Genomic DNA, 12,112 nt, shown 5'->3' on the forward strand with positions numbered 1-12,112 from the left:
ATAATCCATAAAATGGTATGTTTTTCGTGTTTCTTTGCTTATCACTATAACAAATCCCCATATTCCACTTTTCAGATGCTCTGTTATCCTTTTTTAAACCGATTTACTATCCAAAAACGAGACTGTCGTGGTAAAAACAACTTTATCAAACTACTAAATTAAACCGACGGTTCTGATCGAAAGCTCCAACCAGAAATCCATGGAATGAAAGCCATTGCAAAAACCCACCAAGAAATGGAATTTCTACGTTCGGGCCCTTTTGGTAAGTGGGTCCCTTTTGTTCAAAGGAATGGAGTGAAGTGACAGCTTAAAATGCCACTCTTTTCCTTTCTTCAACTCCTATTTAAACCTCATTTGATGTTCCCATTTACCTTCAACCCTTTCTCCTTACTTCTCTTCTAGAAATCTGTTTCATTTGGTGGGTTAGTATTGATCTTTTCTTTTGTATTTGTTTTGGGTTCCTTCAGAATTGTATATGATCATCAAATTTTGATTCATTTATTTGGTTTTTTTCTTTGCTATGTTTGTGGTTATCACCCTTTATTTCATGTTTCTGGATGAAATGGATTGCAGTTAACAGTCAGTTTAAAGAAAGTGAGTTACTGAATCAATGGTCCTGATTTGTCAGTATTTAGAAAAGGAATTGTTGTGTGTATGTGTTTCTTTTTTGGGTTTGGTATATTGTTGATTTCTCACGAGGATAAAACTATGGACTTCCCATTTATTCTTTTTTTCCTCCCTTTTAGCTTTCTAACTTTAAGTCTAAAGTTCTCTTAAAGCTAAAAGTCGTAGGGAACCTTTTCTTTTATGTTTCTTCCAGCTCCATTTTTCTGAGCTTTAAAGCCTTCTATTTGTGCTTGTAGGTTACAATGAGAAAGATCAGCTTTAGTCACCTTTTGGTTTCTCTGTTGCTTTTGATTCTACATTATTCCTCTGAAGCAACATCTGCTTCCAATGAAGGGTTTTTAAGGATTGGATTGAAAAAGATTAAATATGATCAAAACAGTCGGTTCAAAGCTTTGCTTGAGTCAAAGAAAGGAGAGTTTTTAGGATCTTCTGTTGGAAAACATAATCAATGGGGTAATAATCTTGAAGAATCTAAAAATGCTGATATTGTACCATTAAAGAACTATTTGGATGCTCAATACTATGGAGAGATTGGCATTGGCACACCACCTCAAAAGTTCACTGTAATTTTTGATACTGGAAGCTCTAATTTGTGGGTGCCATCTGCCAAATGTATTTTTTCGGTGAGGATTACTTAAACTCTAATCAAGAAAGAAGAATAATATGATGATTCGTTTGTGACTAGTAATATGTTTGTTTTACCTTCACATGCAGCTTGCTTGCTTTTTCCATGCTAAGTATCAATCAGGGCGGTCAAGCACATACAAAAGAAATGGTATGTTTTTCTTCTCTTTACCTGCAACAGTCTTCAAAATGAAACTTTGTTCCCTGCATTCAAATGAGTTTGATTAATCTTATTTCATTTATCCGCATATTAGATTAGTCAAATATCGAAAGATGATGTTTAGGAACTAGTAAGTGGCTTTCATGAAGTGAGTTATTGTATTTTATTTGTTCTTGCTATCACTGTAAGGCTAGTCGCTTATGGTCGAATGTGTCTTCCATCTCATTCTGGTAGAGATAAGAAACATCTGCTGCTATTCAGTACGGTTGTAAAGTTGTGTTTTATATTACACAGGAACATCTGCTGCTATTCAGTACGGTTCAGGAGCTATTTCTGGCTTCTTTAGTTACGACAACGTTCAAGTTGGTGATGTTATCGTTCGTAATCAGGTAATCTTACCTTTTTTTTTGGTTTGAAGTTTGAGAAGGCAATTAGTTGTATCTAACATTGATTAAATTCAGGAACTCATTGAGGCAACTAGCATGTCTACTATGACATTCATGGCCGCCAAATTTGATGGTATATTGGGACTTGGATTTCAAGAGATCGCGACTGGTGGTGCTGTTCCAGTGTGGTATGCTAAATGCAACTATAATACTAGTTGCTGCTTGCTGAAGAAGTTCTTTAAGAAATTTTAATCAGGCTTTTGATTGCCCCTTAGGTATAACATGGTTAAACAAAAACTTGTCAAGGAGCAAGTTTTTTCATTTTGGCTGAATCGTAATGCCGAAGAGAAAGAAGGAGGTGAGCTTGTGTTTGGAGGGGTCGATCCTAAGCACTTCAAAGGCCAACATACATATGTGCCTGTGACTGACAAAGGGTATTGGCAGGTTGGCTCTTGAAATCCTTTCAACACTGAGCATTACTTTAAATTTTGCCTTTATCCTCACACAGTTCAAATGCGTTTTCTTGTAGTTCGACATTGGCGATATTCTTATTGGTGGTGAAACAACAAGTATAATCCCTTTACTTATCTAGGCTTTTGAGTGTTATTGTCACATCATGTATAACATGCCTCTGACTAACGTATACAACATGATATACAGAATATTGTGCTGGCGGTTGCTCTGCAATTGCAGATTCTGGAACTTCTTTGTTGGCTGGTCCATCTGTATGTACACAAATTATTTTAGTTTATTTTCTTTATCTCTCTTTTATCCACATGAGGGTCAGGTTGATAAAGAAACAACATGAAGTTGAGAAATGAGAAGTAGTTGATTAATTTGGAAGAATGTAAACATGTTTGTTTTCTGTAAACTTTTGCTCCAATAACAACCTTTACATCATGTAACCGATAACTGAAGGGTTCCCTTTATTAACTTAGCATATAAGTGGTCCTTCACTAATCGTACATGATGAAGGCTAGCAACCTCCGTAGCTTATGCACTTTATTAGAGAATATTTCTTCTCCATTGCAGAATATAGTGGTATCAATTAATAGAGCAATTGGAGCAGCTGCAGTTGCACATCCAGAATGCAAGGCAATTGTTTCACAATATGGACGGGCTATTATGGATTTGCTTTTAGCCAAGGTAAAACATGCCCTGTACTTTTTTTCTCACAATGTAATCTATCCTTAACAACCAGATTAAGGAGTTGTTTTTACATTCTAATGGCAGGCACAACCAGAGAAGATATGCTCCAAAATTGGGGTGTGTACCTTTGATGAAACTCATGATGTTAGGTTAGTCTAATGCTTCAACAAGATGAGTCATTTTTCAGCAATTCTACTAACTACTTTTCCTTTCAGTTGCATAAAAGATCAGTTTTATTAACTTACGGTTGGTAATTGAAACCAGTTTGAAAATTGAGAACGTGGTGAGTGATAAAGATGGTAGATCGTCTGGTGGGTTCTCAGAAGCTATGTGCTCAGCTTGTGAGATGGCGGTTTTGTGGATTCAGGATGAGCTGAAGCAGAACAAAACTCAAGAAGATATCATTGAGAATGTCAATGAGGTATACTAGTTCTGTTTCCATATAACTCATTAGTATACCTCATCCACAGATGATTCATCTTCAGCTGACTTGCCTTTCGTGTTTCTGCAGCTATGCGACCGTGGGTTGAACCAAGACGAAACATTGGTTGACTGTGGACGAATCTCTCAAATGCCTAACGTGTCCTTCACCATTGGCGATAGACTTTTTGAGCTCACCTCAAAAGATGTATTTTTCTTCCCAAATCTTTCTTTACAACTCCTGACTTTGTTTCATACTTGAAGAATATAATATGTCAGTGATTAGTTGTCAATCACGAATAACTTGGTAGGAGAGATCTAATGCGTCTTTGTGCTCAATTATTCTTCTGTCAAATACTCTGTCATCTGGTGCTCGAAGGCATCCTTTCCTTGTCATATGATGTCGTTTCACGTTCTGTGCTTTTGACCCTAACCAGTGCTTCAAGTATCTTATGCCGCCAACATCTTAGCCTTATTCATTCTAACCTCATTGTTGTTTGTGAACAGTATATTCTGAAGGTGGGTGAGGGATCTGCAGCTCAATGCATCAGTGGATTCATACCTTTCGACATTCCTCCTCCTCGTGGACCCCTATGGTATTTCCATTTTCATGTTCTTGTTTTCTTGCCTCTCTTTAAATCTCAGAGTCGTGTCTCTTTAAGATAAAGATTCTTCCCTCTCGTTTATTTTTACCGGTGAAATAAACGTGCTGACAATGCAGGATCTTGGGAGACGTTTTCATGGGACCTTATCATACAGTCTTTGATTTTGGCAAAGCGCGAGTCGGATTTGCTGAAGCTGCTTGAAGAACATGTATACTCAGGACTTGAATGGTGACTCTTGTGTGTATACATAAGTAATGAAGTTGTTCATAATAAAGAGAGAGAGAGAGAGAGAGAAAGAGAGCACCTGTAAATGTTGTGGTGTTTAAAATATCATTTCTATAATCTTAGTAATTAGTGGAAACTTTCATTAAAAATTGTTTTCTCAGTTTATTCTTCTCATCTTTCTTATACAACTAAATGTCATAGTACTCTATAGTAACATATAAAAGATTACACTTCTTTGGTAGTCAACGATTTCACTGGTAGACTCAAAATTTAATAGAAAATTCAACATATAAAAATTCAACATATATCTTATACATTTTAGATAAAATAACATTGGAAAGATTTGAAATTAGGACGAGTGCACATTTAAAAATTCAATGAACTTGGAAGAAAATGATAGCAAGTAACATGAATGGGGACAGTTTCAAAAACCAGGCAAGATTCAGAGATTTATAAAGAAAATCCCATGAAAAAGATTAAGCAGTTTTTAAGGGAAAAGGAAGGAGATAATGAGATGGTGGTGGGAATGTGAAAAGGAGCCACTTTAATGATTGGGTTAACTTGAAGGGTAAGCACAAGCAGCGTCATCCTCTAAAGTCTAAAATGCAAACGCAAGCTAAGCTAAGCTAAGCTAAGGCTTGTCACACCCAATGAAATGGAACCCACAAAAAAGCAAAATATACTAAAGAAAGGCTGCAATTTGTAACCTATGAGATAAAAGGTCGGTGCCTACATATTATTTTCCATACTTTGTAACACCATAAAGAATTATTGAATGTGCTCGCTCTACAAGACTACAAGTCACGTCACTGGTAACAATTGTTGGATGTTAATTAAGAAACCCAAAGATTTTAAATCTGTATAAAACAGTTGTACGAATTGGTAGCAATCAAATTATAGAGATGACGATAATAAAAAAATTGTTTTCATTGGGATGCGAGTGAGAAGTCAGATTATAGATGGCACCGTTTTTGGTTATCTTTTTTGTGGGTAACTTTTATTTACGTTGATTATTAAAAAGAAAAGAAAAGAGCTTAAAGAAGGTGATACCTGACGCTGCGTCCACTCCACCATCTTCCTTTATTATTTTGTGTTCTTTTTTTCTATCAAAACTTTGCCGGCAATTCAAGTAATCTCTCATCCCTATTTTATTCTTTTTACCTTACAATTATGTTTCTTATCCATATTTTTCTAACTAAGTTTCAAATTAAAGGCACGAATTTTTATTTATTCATTTATTTATTTTATATTCTTTCCTTTTTCCCTTTCATTTAAATTGTTTGTGGGTCCAATTCTCTTTTTTTCTTTTCTTTTTAGATACATAAATAACTTAATAATATAATGTACTGACCAATAAAAGAGCATCTATTACAACCTCTTACTCACTTACTTACTAATGAGTGACCGTTACATTATATATACACACACGCTCTTTTTTGCTGTGTTGTGGTCCTCAAATTTACTTTTATTTCTAATCTAATCTTTTTCGTTTTTAAAATGTATTCGGATTATTTCTTTTGAGTAATCCCCAACTTGTCAAAATGTGTAAATTCAAGTTTTGGGTGAACAATTTACTACAATATGAGATGACAAGTTGAAGGAAAAATTTTAGATTATCTTAATGATAGAGAGATTAATAGAATCTAAAATGTTATGTGTTAGTTTAAAAATAAGTTAATTTGAGTACTTGATAACTATTTAAAATAGATTTTTTTAGTGTGTTTCAAACAATTTTTTATAAAAATAAGTTTTTTTACAAAAATGAAAAAAATTTCTTCATAACACTGAATCCAAACTAACCCTCAAAAGGAGAATGTGACTAAAGTATTCAAATTTGGAATTGTTGACAACAAGAAAACTAGTTGTATGCTTTTGTTTGTTTGTTTGGGGGTTAAGATGTTTAAGTGGCAATGATTGGATCAAGAAGTTATTAAGTCCAAGAGACTAAAACAAAACTTAGAAAAACCCAGATAATTGTATTAAATATAAAGAGTAGAGTAGAGTAGGTTTGATGCACCAAATTATATTATATTCCTAAAAAATAGGAAATCACAAAATTAAAAAAAGAGAGAAAAAAAAAGGTAAGAGGATAAGGTGGGTAGGCATCATTGGGGTGGGAAGGTAAAGCTCATCATAATCAATTATTAATGAAATTTACAGTTACATTGGTATTAATTATTCATAAAGTAAGACTTGAAAAAAGTCAATCTTTAGATTAAGAATTTAATTTACAACACATTACACTGAACCCCACAAAAGAAAGGAGAAAAAAGAAGTGTTTGGAAGAATATGCTTTTCCCTCAAAATTACAACCAATTATATACTTAACCCACCATAATCAACGTGATTAAATCACGTGATGAAAGCATGTGATGCCATGTGGATATTAGAATTAGCGTAAGCTCTTTAATTACATTTAACTTCAATTACCTTAATCACCGCCGCCCAAAAATTGCCATTATGCTTCCTTCTTTGCTTTGACAGTGTTGCAATTTGCTTTGATCAAAAGAAGAAGAAGACGGCCGCCGCCCATTGGCTACAATGTAAAGGACAAATTCACTAAAAGGTTAACCAAAAGAGAACCGAATAACTTGTTCTCATCAATTTTCAAATAAAACCACATTCCAATTTGCCAACTCAATTTTACTCATCAAACAAACAATTTTTAAATCATTTCAATCTGCACTATAAAACCATCCCTTTTTTTTCTTCATCTGATCTATCCTCACCCATCTCTGTTTTTTCAATGGAGTGGATCAGAGGCCGGACCATCGGCCGTGGCTCCTCCGCCGCGGTCTCCGTCGCTACTGATATTCGGTTTGGTCAAGTGATGGCGGTTAAGTCAGTTGAGTTCTCTCACTTGGATTTTCTCAAGAGGGAACAGAGGATTCTTTCTCAATTGAATTGTTCACGTGTTATTGGTTATAAGGGGTTTGATGTTACGTTGGAAAATGGGAATTTGATGTGTAATCTTTTGATGGAGTTTGCGCCTGGTGGGTCGATTTTGGATGCGATGGAGAAGGCGGGTGGCCGATTAGATGAAGCGACGGCTCAATTTTATACTCGTGAGGTTTTAAGTGGGCTTCAGTATGTTCATTCTAATGGTGTGGTACATTGTGATATTAAGTGTTGTAATATTTTGATGGGTGAAGATGGGATCAAGATTGCGGATTTCGGTTGTGCACGGCGGGTGGAAGAGGTTTCCGGTGGAAATTTGGCTGGGACGCCGATATTCATGGCGCCTGAGGTGGCGCGTGGAGAAAAACAGGGGTTTGCAGCTGATGTTTGGTCAGTGGGTTGCGCAGTGATCCAGATGGTGACCGGCCGAGTTCCTTGGGCGAATTTGTCGGATCCGTTGGCTGCCATTTACAGAATTGGGTCTGGCGATGATTTGCCGGAGATTCCAAGGATCATGTCGGAACAGGGAAAGGACTTTTTGCGGCGGTGTTTGATCAGAGACCCGGAAGAACGGTGGTCAGTTAACGAGCTTTTGAAGCACCCTTTTGTTCAAGAGCAGAAATCTCATCCCAAACAGAATTCAAGAACTCCAACGAGTATTTTGGATCAAGGAATATGGGACACGGTGAACGATCCGGAAACGGTTGAAAGTCCGATCAGACCAAAAATTCAAAGAACACCATTGCAGAGGATACAACAACTGAACGAAGTGTCAACGATTGGAATACCCAATTGGGAGTGCGACGAAGATTGGATAACAGTGAGAAGCATTGGCTTAGAAGAAAACGATATTGTTTCTGTAATGGAAACGCCCTCTTCCTTTCAATCCATCAAAATGGAAACTAACAACGGAGTTGGTGATCAGGACTATATTAATGTTAGTAGAAGTAGAAGTAGTGACTATGGTAGCAGAAAAAGCAGTAAGGCTAAGAACAGAGACTTTCCTGCTATGTCCTCTGTTTTCAACCAAATTGTATTATTGAAGACTATTAATTTTTCTATTAATCACAAGTTATGTATTATCATTTCTTTATTTATTGTCTTTCCAGCCAGGGGTTTATTTTGTCTTATAATTTTAAGATATAATGAAAACACTTCAATTTTTCACGAAAATATGAACATGTCGATCAATCTCTGTTTACTTGAGCTGAATATGAATATCTTGTTCAATGGTCAGATGTGAAGTTTATCATTAATTTGGTGAGGAAAAATTAGGGTTGTATGATAAGCTTATGGTTGAGAAATTAAATTGATGTCCAACGCTATTAATGATGCTTGCCTATGGCTAGCTTGAAATTTGTAATTGATTGACAGAGTATGGATCTTACCCACTGGCATAGATAATTCAAAAGTTGTTTTGAAAAATGTAACTTAGCAGCAAAGCCAAGCCGACAATAATGTTAGCGAAGTTTTTTTCACTGCTAAAGTAATCAAGCCGACAATTATGTTGCTCAGCCTCAACACAAATCGTCCAAATTCTGGATCTGGGGATTTTCAATTGGTTTGTTATAGAATAGATAATTTTTGTGTTTAAATTTCTATTCTAATGCTTTTAAAGGTTGGAATCAAATGATATGTCCTAAGAATGAGTTTTGCAGAGGCCAAATTCTTCATGGTTAAATCCCAAAATATTTCTGTAAAGAAAAAAAAAAAAAAAAAAAAGAAGTAGCTACAGAAGAATTACAGAATCGAAAGTGTTCTCTAATACAAACTTGAATTTATCACAATTTTGTTTTTCAGTAGAATTCATTCTCGTTCCACTGCTTTTCCTTCCTACTTTAATCAGACACAAGAAGCCAAAACCTTATCTTCTCTTGCCATTGTGCATACATAAGAAGTAAACAGCCATCACCAACCCATCATGGAATACCCAGATCGTAAACAGTATGAGGCGAAATCGAAGCGCAAAACTTGAAGAAGTGAGATTCATTAAGCTACTAAACTATATGGGGTTCTTTAGGAATTTTTCTTGCTTCCTGATCGAGACAATCTGCGCTCCACAGATTGCAATTGCCCCCGAAGGTTCTGGTTTTCTTCAAGTAAACGGTCGTACTCGAGGAGTAATCCTTCAGATTGCTTCCTTAAAGCAACTACATTGGCTTCTGAAGTTGTTATATCTTTTGTTTTTGAATCAAGTACCGATTCCAATTGTTTGAGTTTTGTCTCCAGGGTGGTCCTCTCTTCTTCCAATGCTTTGATCTCCTCCGACTTGCTAACTTTCCCATCCTCCACCGCTCGACTTTGCTTTTTGATAGCTTCCATGCCTTTTCTCCGTAGACGCAACTCCCTCATATAATGATGTAATCTATCAATCATAAGTGCAAGGAATAGAGAGCCCCCTGCAATCAAATTGTTTACCTAGTTCAGTAACCTTTAAACTCAAAATTGTTGTGATTGTAGCAAGATCATTCAGCAGTCAAAACCAGTAGGTTCTTGAAAGAAATAACAAGCTTTTATAACCTAAGAAGAAACCCATCTAATATCTATTTATCATGTGGGGTGAGAGCTTGGGGAGGGGGAGTTGTGATATTTCTATCAATACTGCAAAACTTGACTAGAAAACTGAAAGAAAGATGTTAAATGCTTTTGTAAAAAATCCTTTAAATCAATCCATTTAAGAGTCTATAGACCATTAGAGAGACTGTATTCAAATTACACTTCACCCAACAAACAAAAATGAGAGGAAAGTATAGCTAAAGTAGATCGATTAAAGAAACACATATTTTAATGAGCTAATGTAATTAATGAAACAGTGACCAAGATTAAATTGATGAGCTCCAAATAGTCAAATACCACATCACCGAATGAGCAACAGGAGATGACTAACACTGGCACTCTTTAACTTATTACGCAATTTCAAACCACTATCAGAATCAAATAAAAACAAAACAAATCAACCGCATTTCAAAATTCAACCCAATTCCTCAACTATTCTCAAACAAACAATTTCCAGTACTAATCCACATTCAAGAATCAAGAGCCAAAACCAAATTCAGACACAGGAAAACCAATCGCCGGAAACAACTCATATGGGTCGAATAAGTTTAAATCCAAACACGCAAGAAAATGAAAAGTCTTTTGATTTACCCATGAGCGTGGCCTCAAGAAGATGCTTGACCATGAGAACCTGATCAGTGGGGTTAATTGCACCATCATCGATCCAACGCTTCTGGATCGTAACCATACTGTAAACACTGGAAAGCAGAACAATAAGAACAGTTCCAGCGACGGTCTTGACCATAATAGGACCACGACCGCGCTTCATCCGATCGACGGCTAAGATCACAAGCTTCCTCAAAGGGGTTTTGAAGGAAAAGAGCAAAATCAGAACCATCTCCGATATAATCACAGTGAACAATAGCTGAATCATTTGGAGAGAATGAAGATGAGATTCAGGATTTGCAAAATTTGGATCTTGGGGTGGGTAGAATTTATGAGAGGGAAGGTGTGAAAAATGATGGAGGGAGAAAAGGGGTATGGCCAAAGATCATGAAATGGGCTGTGGAGTGGAAGCAATGGAAGGAAGGTGGGCTTAATCAGTGAACAGAGGAAGGAACCTCACGAGAGCTGAAGCATTAAATTATGGAATGGTTAAAGAGGAAGAAAAGAGATGGAAAAAAGGAGAGTTTGAGAGAGGTTAGAGAGAAAGGTCGTCGTGGCCTTCCACGTTCTATGATCCATTTTCTTTCTTTCTTTCTTTCTTTTTCTTCTTTTTCCTTTTTTCTCCCTAATTTTTATTATTATTTATTTTGGGTTTTGAATTTCAAAATATCTAATTTACCTCAAACTTTCCGACAATTTTAGACCTTTGTTTTATTATAACTAAAGGATAGCATGTTTATATTAGCAATTCTTTAACCCTTTTAACATTATCTTATGTTTCCAACCATTTTTGTAAATCATTCTACAATATCTTATATATATGTGTGTAATATTAGTGCTGCATATTATAATTTTCTGTTAGAAAATTCATTAAAATCATACATGAAATGTAAACACATATGTAGTTTAAACCTTTCTATCGTAAAATTATAATTATGGAATAGATGTATCTTGCTTAGTAACGAAGAGAATTGAGTAATAATAAGAAATGGAATTGGCAGAATCTTCTTTAGTTGCATAATCAATCCAACTGAAAAGAATTGGTCAACTTGATTAAAATAAACTAGATTTAATATATATATATATATATATATATTGCTCTCATTAAAATCTAAATTGGTTGAAATTGTTGGAAAAAGACAGTTAAAAGCATAAAATTTGATTTCTTCTTTATTCAAAAAGTTGTGGGAATTTAAAATCAGAAAAGGTTTACTCAGGGAAATTGAGGATTTCTTTAGTTGATTCCACCCACCATTTTGAATTTCATAACCCTATGCCCTACGCACCCAAACGTTTCTCATTTTATATTCCTCGGTCTAAGGATGAATTTCCATCCGTCCATAAAATTTGACCACCTTCCCTTTAAATTAACTAATAACTCAAACTCAATATCATTAAATTGATCGACCTACGGTTTCTCTTTAGGTTCATAGATCAAATTGTTTTTCATTTTTTCTTTTATGTTTATTCGGAATTTACAAACTCTAATATCACATTACATCAATACACGATTTCATCTCAAAATCATTCGATTATGGATAAGAAAAACAATCTTCGTTTTTCAATACAAAATCCTAAATAATTATAACTAATCAACCCTAAACTTATCATTAGCTAATAGTCCTTCTATAAAAAAAAAAATGAATAATAACACTAATTGTTTATAAGTAAATTTTAATTTTAGAGTTGAGGTGATCAACCAACTCACATAAGAAACACAAACAAAAAGAAAAGAACAAAACAGAAACAAACAAATTTAGGAGAAAACTCTTGGGTTCCCATGGTCTTCATGTCATTTTTTATACTTCATCACCCTCGAATCCCAACTACGGTTACTCTTTAGCCAAAACGAATCC

At 35.2% G+C, this 12,112-nt stretch overlaps 3 protein-coding genes across 5 annotated transcripts; 2 read left to right on the forward strand and 1 right to left on the reverse strand.

The window, feature by feature from the left end:
* The first annotated feature begins 288 nt into the window (after positions 1–288).
* LOC101221973 (aspartic proteinase) lies at positions 289–4,381 on the forward strand. Of its 3 annotated transcripts, none has more exons than XM_011659831.2 (14): positions 289–418; positions 864–1,250; positions 1,342–1,402; positions 1,706–1,800; positions 1,873–1,985; positions 2,073–2,241; positions 2,327–2,366; positions 2,458–2,522; positions 2,830–2,943; positions 3,031–3,095; positions 3,211–3,367; positions 3,458–3,574; positions 3,874–3,962; positions 4,088–4,381. In XM_011659831.2, the coding sequence occupies exons 2-14, from the start codon at positions 870–872 to the stop codon at positions 4,170–4,172; spliced, it is 1,551 nt and encodes a 516-aa protein (XP_011658133.1). In that variant the 5' UTR covers positions 289–418; positions 864–869; the 3' UTR covers positions 4,173–4,381. The 3 variants fall into 3 exon arrangements, with proteins under 3 accessions (XP_011658133.1, XP_004134774.1, XP_031742358.1); XM_004134726.3 differs by having other exon boundaries at positions 297–422; XM_031886498.1 differs by lacking the exon at positions 289–418 and adding an exon at positions 576–594.
* Positions 4,382–6,942: 2,561 nt separating this feature from the next.
* On the forward strand, positions 6,943–8,337 carry LOC101210574 (mitogen-activated protein kinase kinase kinase 18). Its single transcript, XM_031887051.1, has 2 exons — positions 6,943–8,127; positions 8,332–8,337. Exons 1-2 carry the CDS (start codon positions 6,943–6,945, stop codon positions 8,335–8,337), a joined length of 1,191 nt encoding a protein of 396 aa, XP_031742911.1.
* A 470-nt stretch (positions 8,338–8,807) lies between these two features.
* LOC101221743 lies at positions 8,808–10,845 on the reverse strand. The gene is made up of 2 exons (XM_004134725.3): positions 10,242–10,845; positions 8,808–9,493 (listed from the first exon to the last, which is right to left on the reverse strand). Exons 1-2 carry the CDS (start codon positions 10,522–10,524, stop codon positions 9,111–9,113), a joined length of 666 nt encoding a protein of 221 aa, XP_004134773.1. The 5' UTR covers positions 10,525–10,845; the 3' UTR covers positions 8,808–9,110.
* Between the last annotated feature and the right edge of the window lie 1,267 nt (positions 10,846–12,112).

This window comes from Cucumis sativus, chromosome 6 (genome assembly GCF_000004075.3).
Source record: "Cucumis sativus cultivar 9930 chromosome 6, Cucumber_9930_V3, whole genome shotgun sequence".
Lineage (NCBI taxonomy): Eukaryota > Viridiplantae > Streptophyta > Magnoliopsida > Cucurbitales > Cucurbitaceae > Cucumis > Cucumis sativus.

What these genes read in the sequence shown, in the direction of transcription:
- LOC101221973 (XM_011659831.2), top strand. Translation starts at nt 870, where the DNA reads ATGAGAAAGATCAGCTTTAGTCACCTTTTGGTTTCTCTGTTGCTTTTG. An exon ending in GATGAAACTCATGATGTTAG is followed by an intron (nt 3,096 to 3,210) that starts GTTAGTCTAATG and finishes AATTGAAACCAG; the next exon opens with TTTGAAAATTGAGAACGTGG. An exon ending in CCTCCTCGTGGACCCCTATG is followed by an intron (nt 3,963 to 4,087) that starts GTATTTCCATTT and finishes CTGACAATGCAG; the next exon opens with GATCTTGGGAGACGTTTTCA.
- LOC101210574 (XM_031887051.1), top strand. Translation starts at nt 6,943, where the DNA reads ATGGAGTGGATCAGAGGCCGGACCATCGGCCGTGGCTCCTCCGCCGCG.
- LOC101221743 (XM_004134725.3), bottom strand. Translation starts at nt 10,524, where the DNA reads ATGATTCAGCTATTGTTCACTGTGATTATATCGGAGATGGTTCTGATT. An exon ending in TCTTGAGGCCACGCTCATGG is followed by an intron (nt 9,494 to 10,241) that starts GTAAATCAAAAG and finishes ATTTGATTGCAG; the next exon opens with GGGGCTCTCTATTCCTTGCA.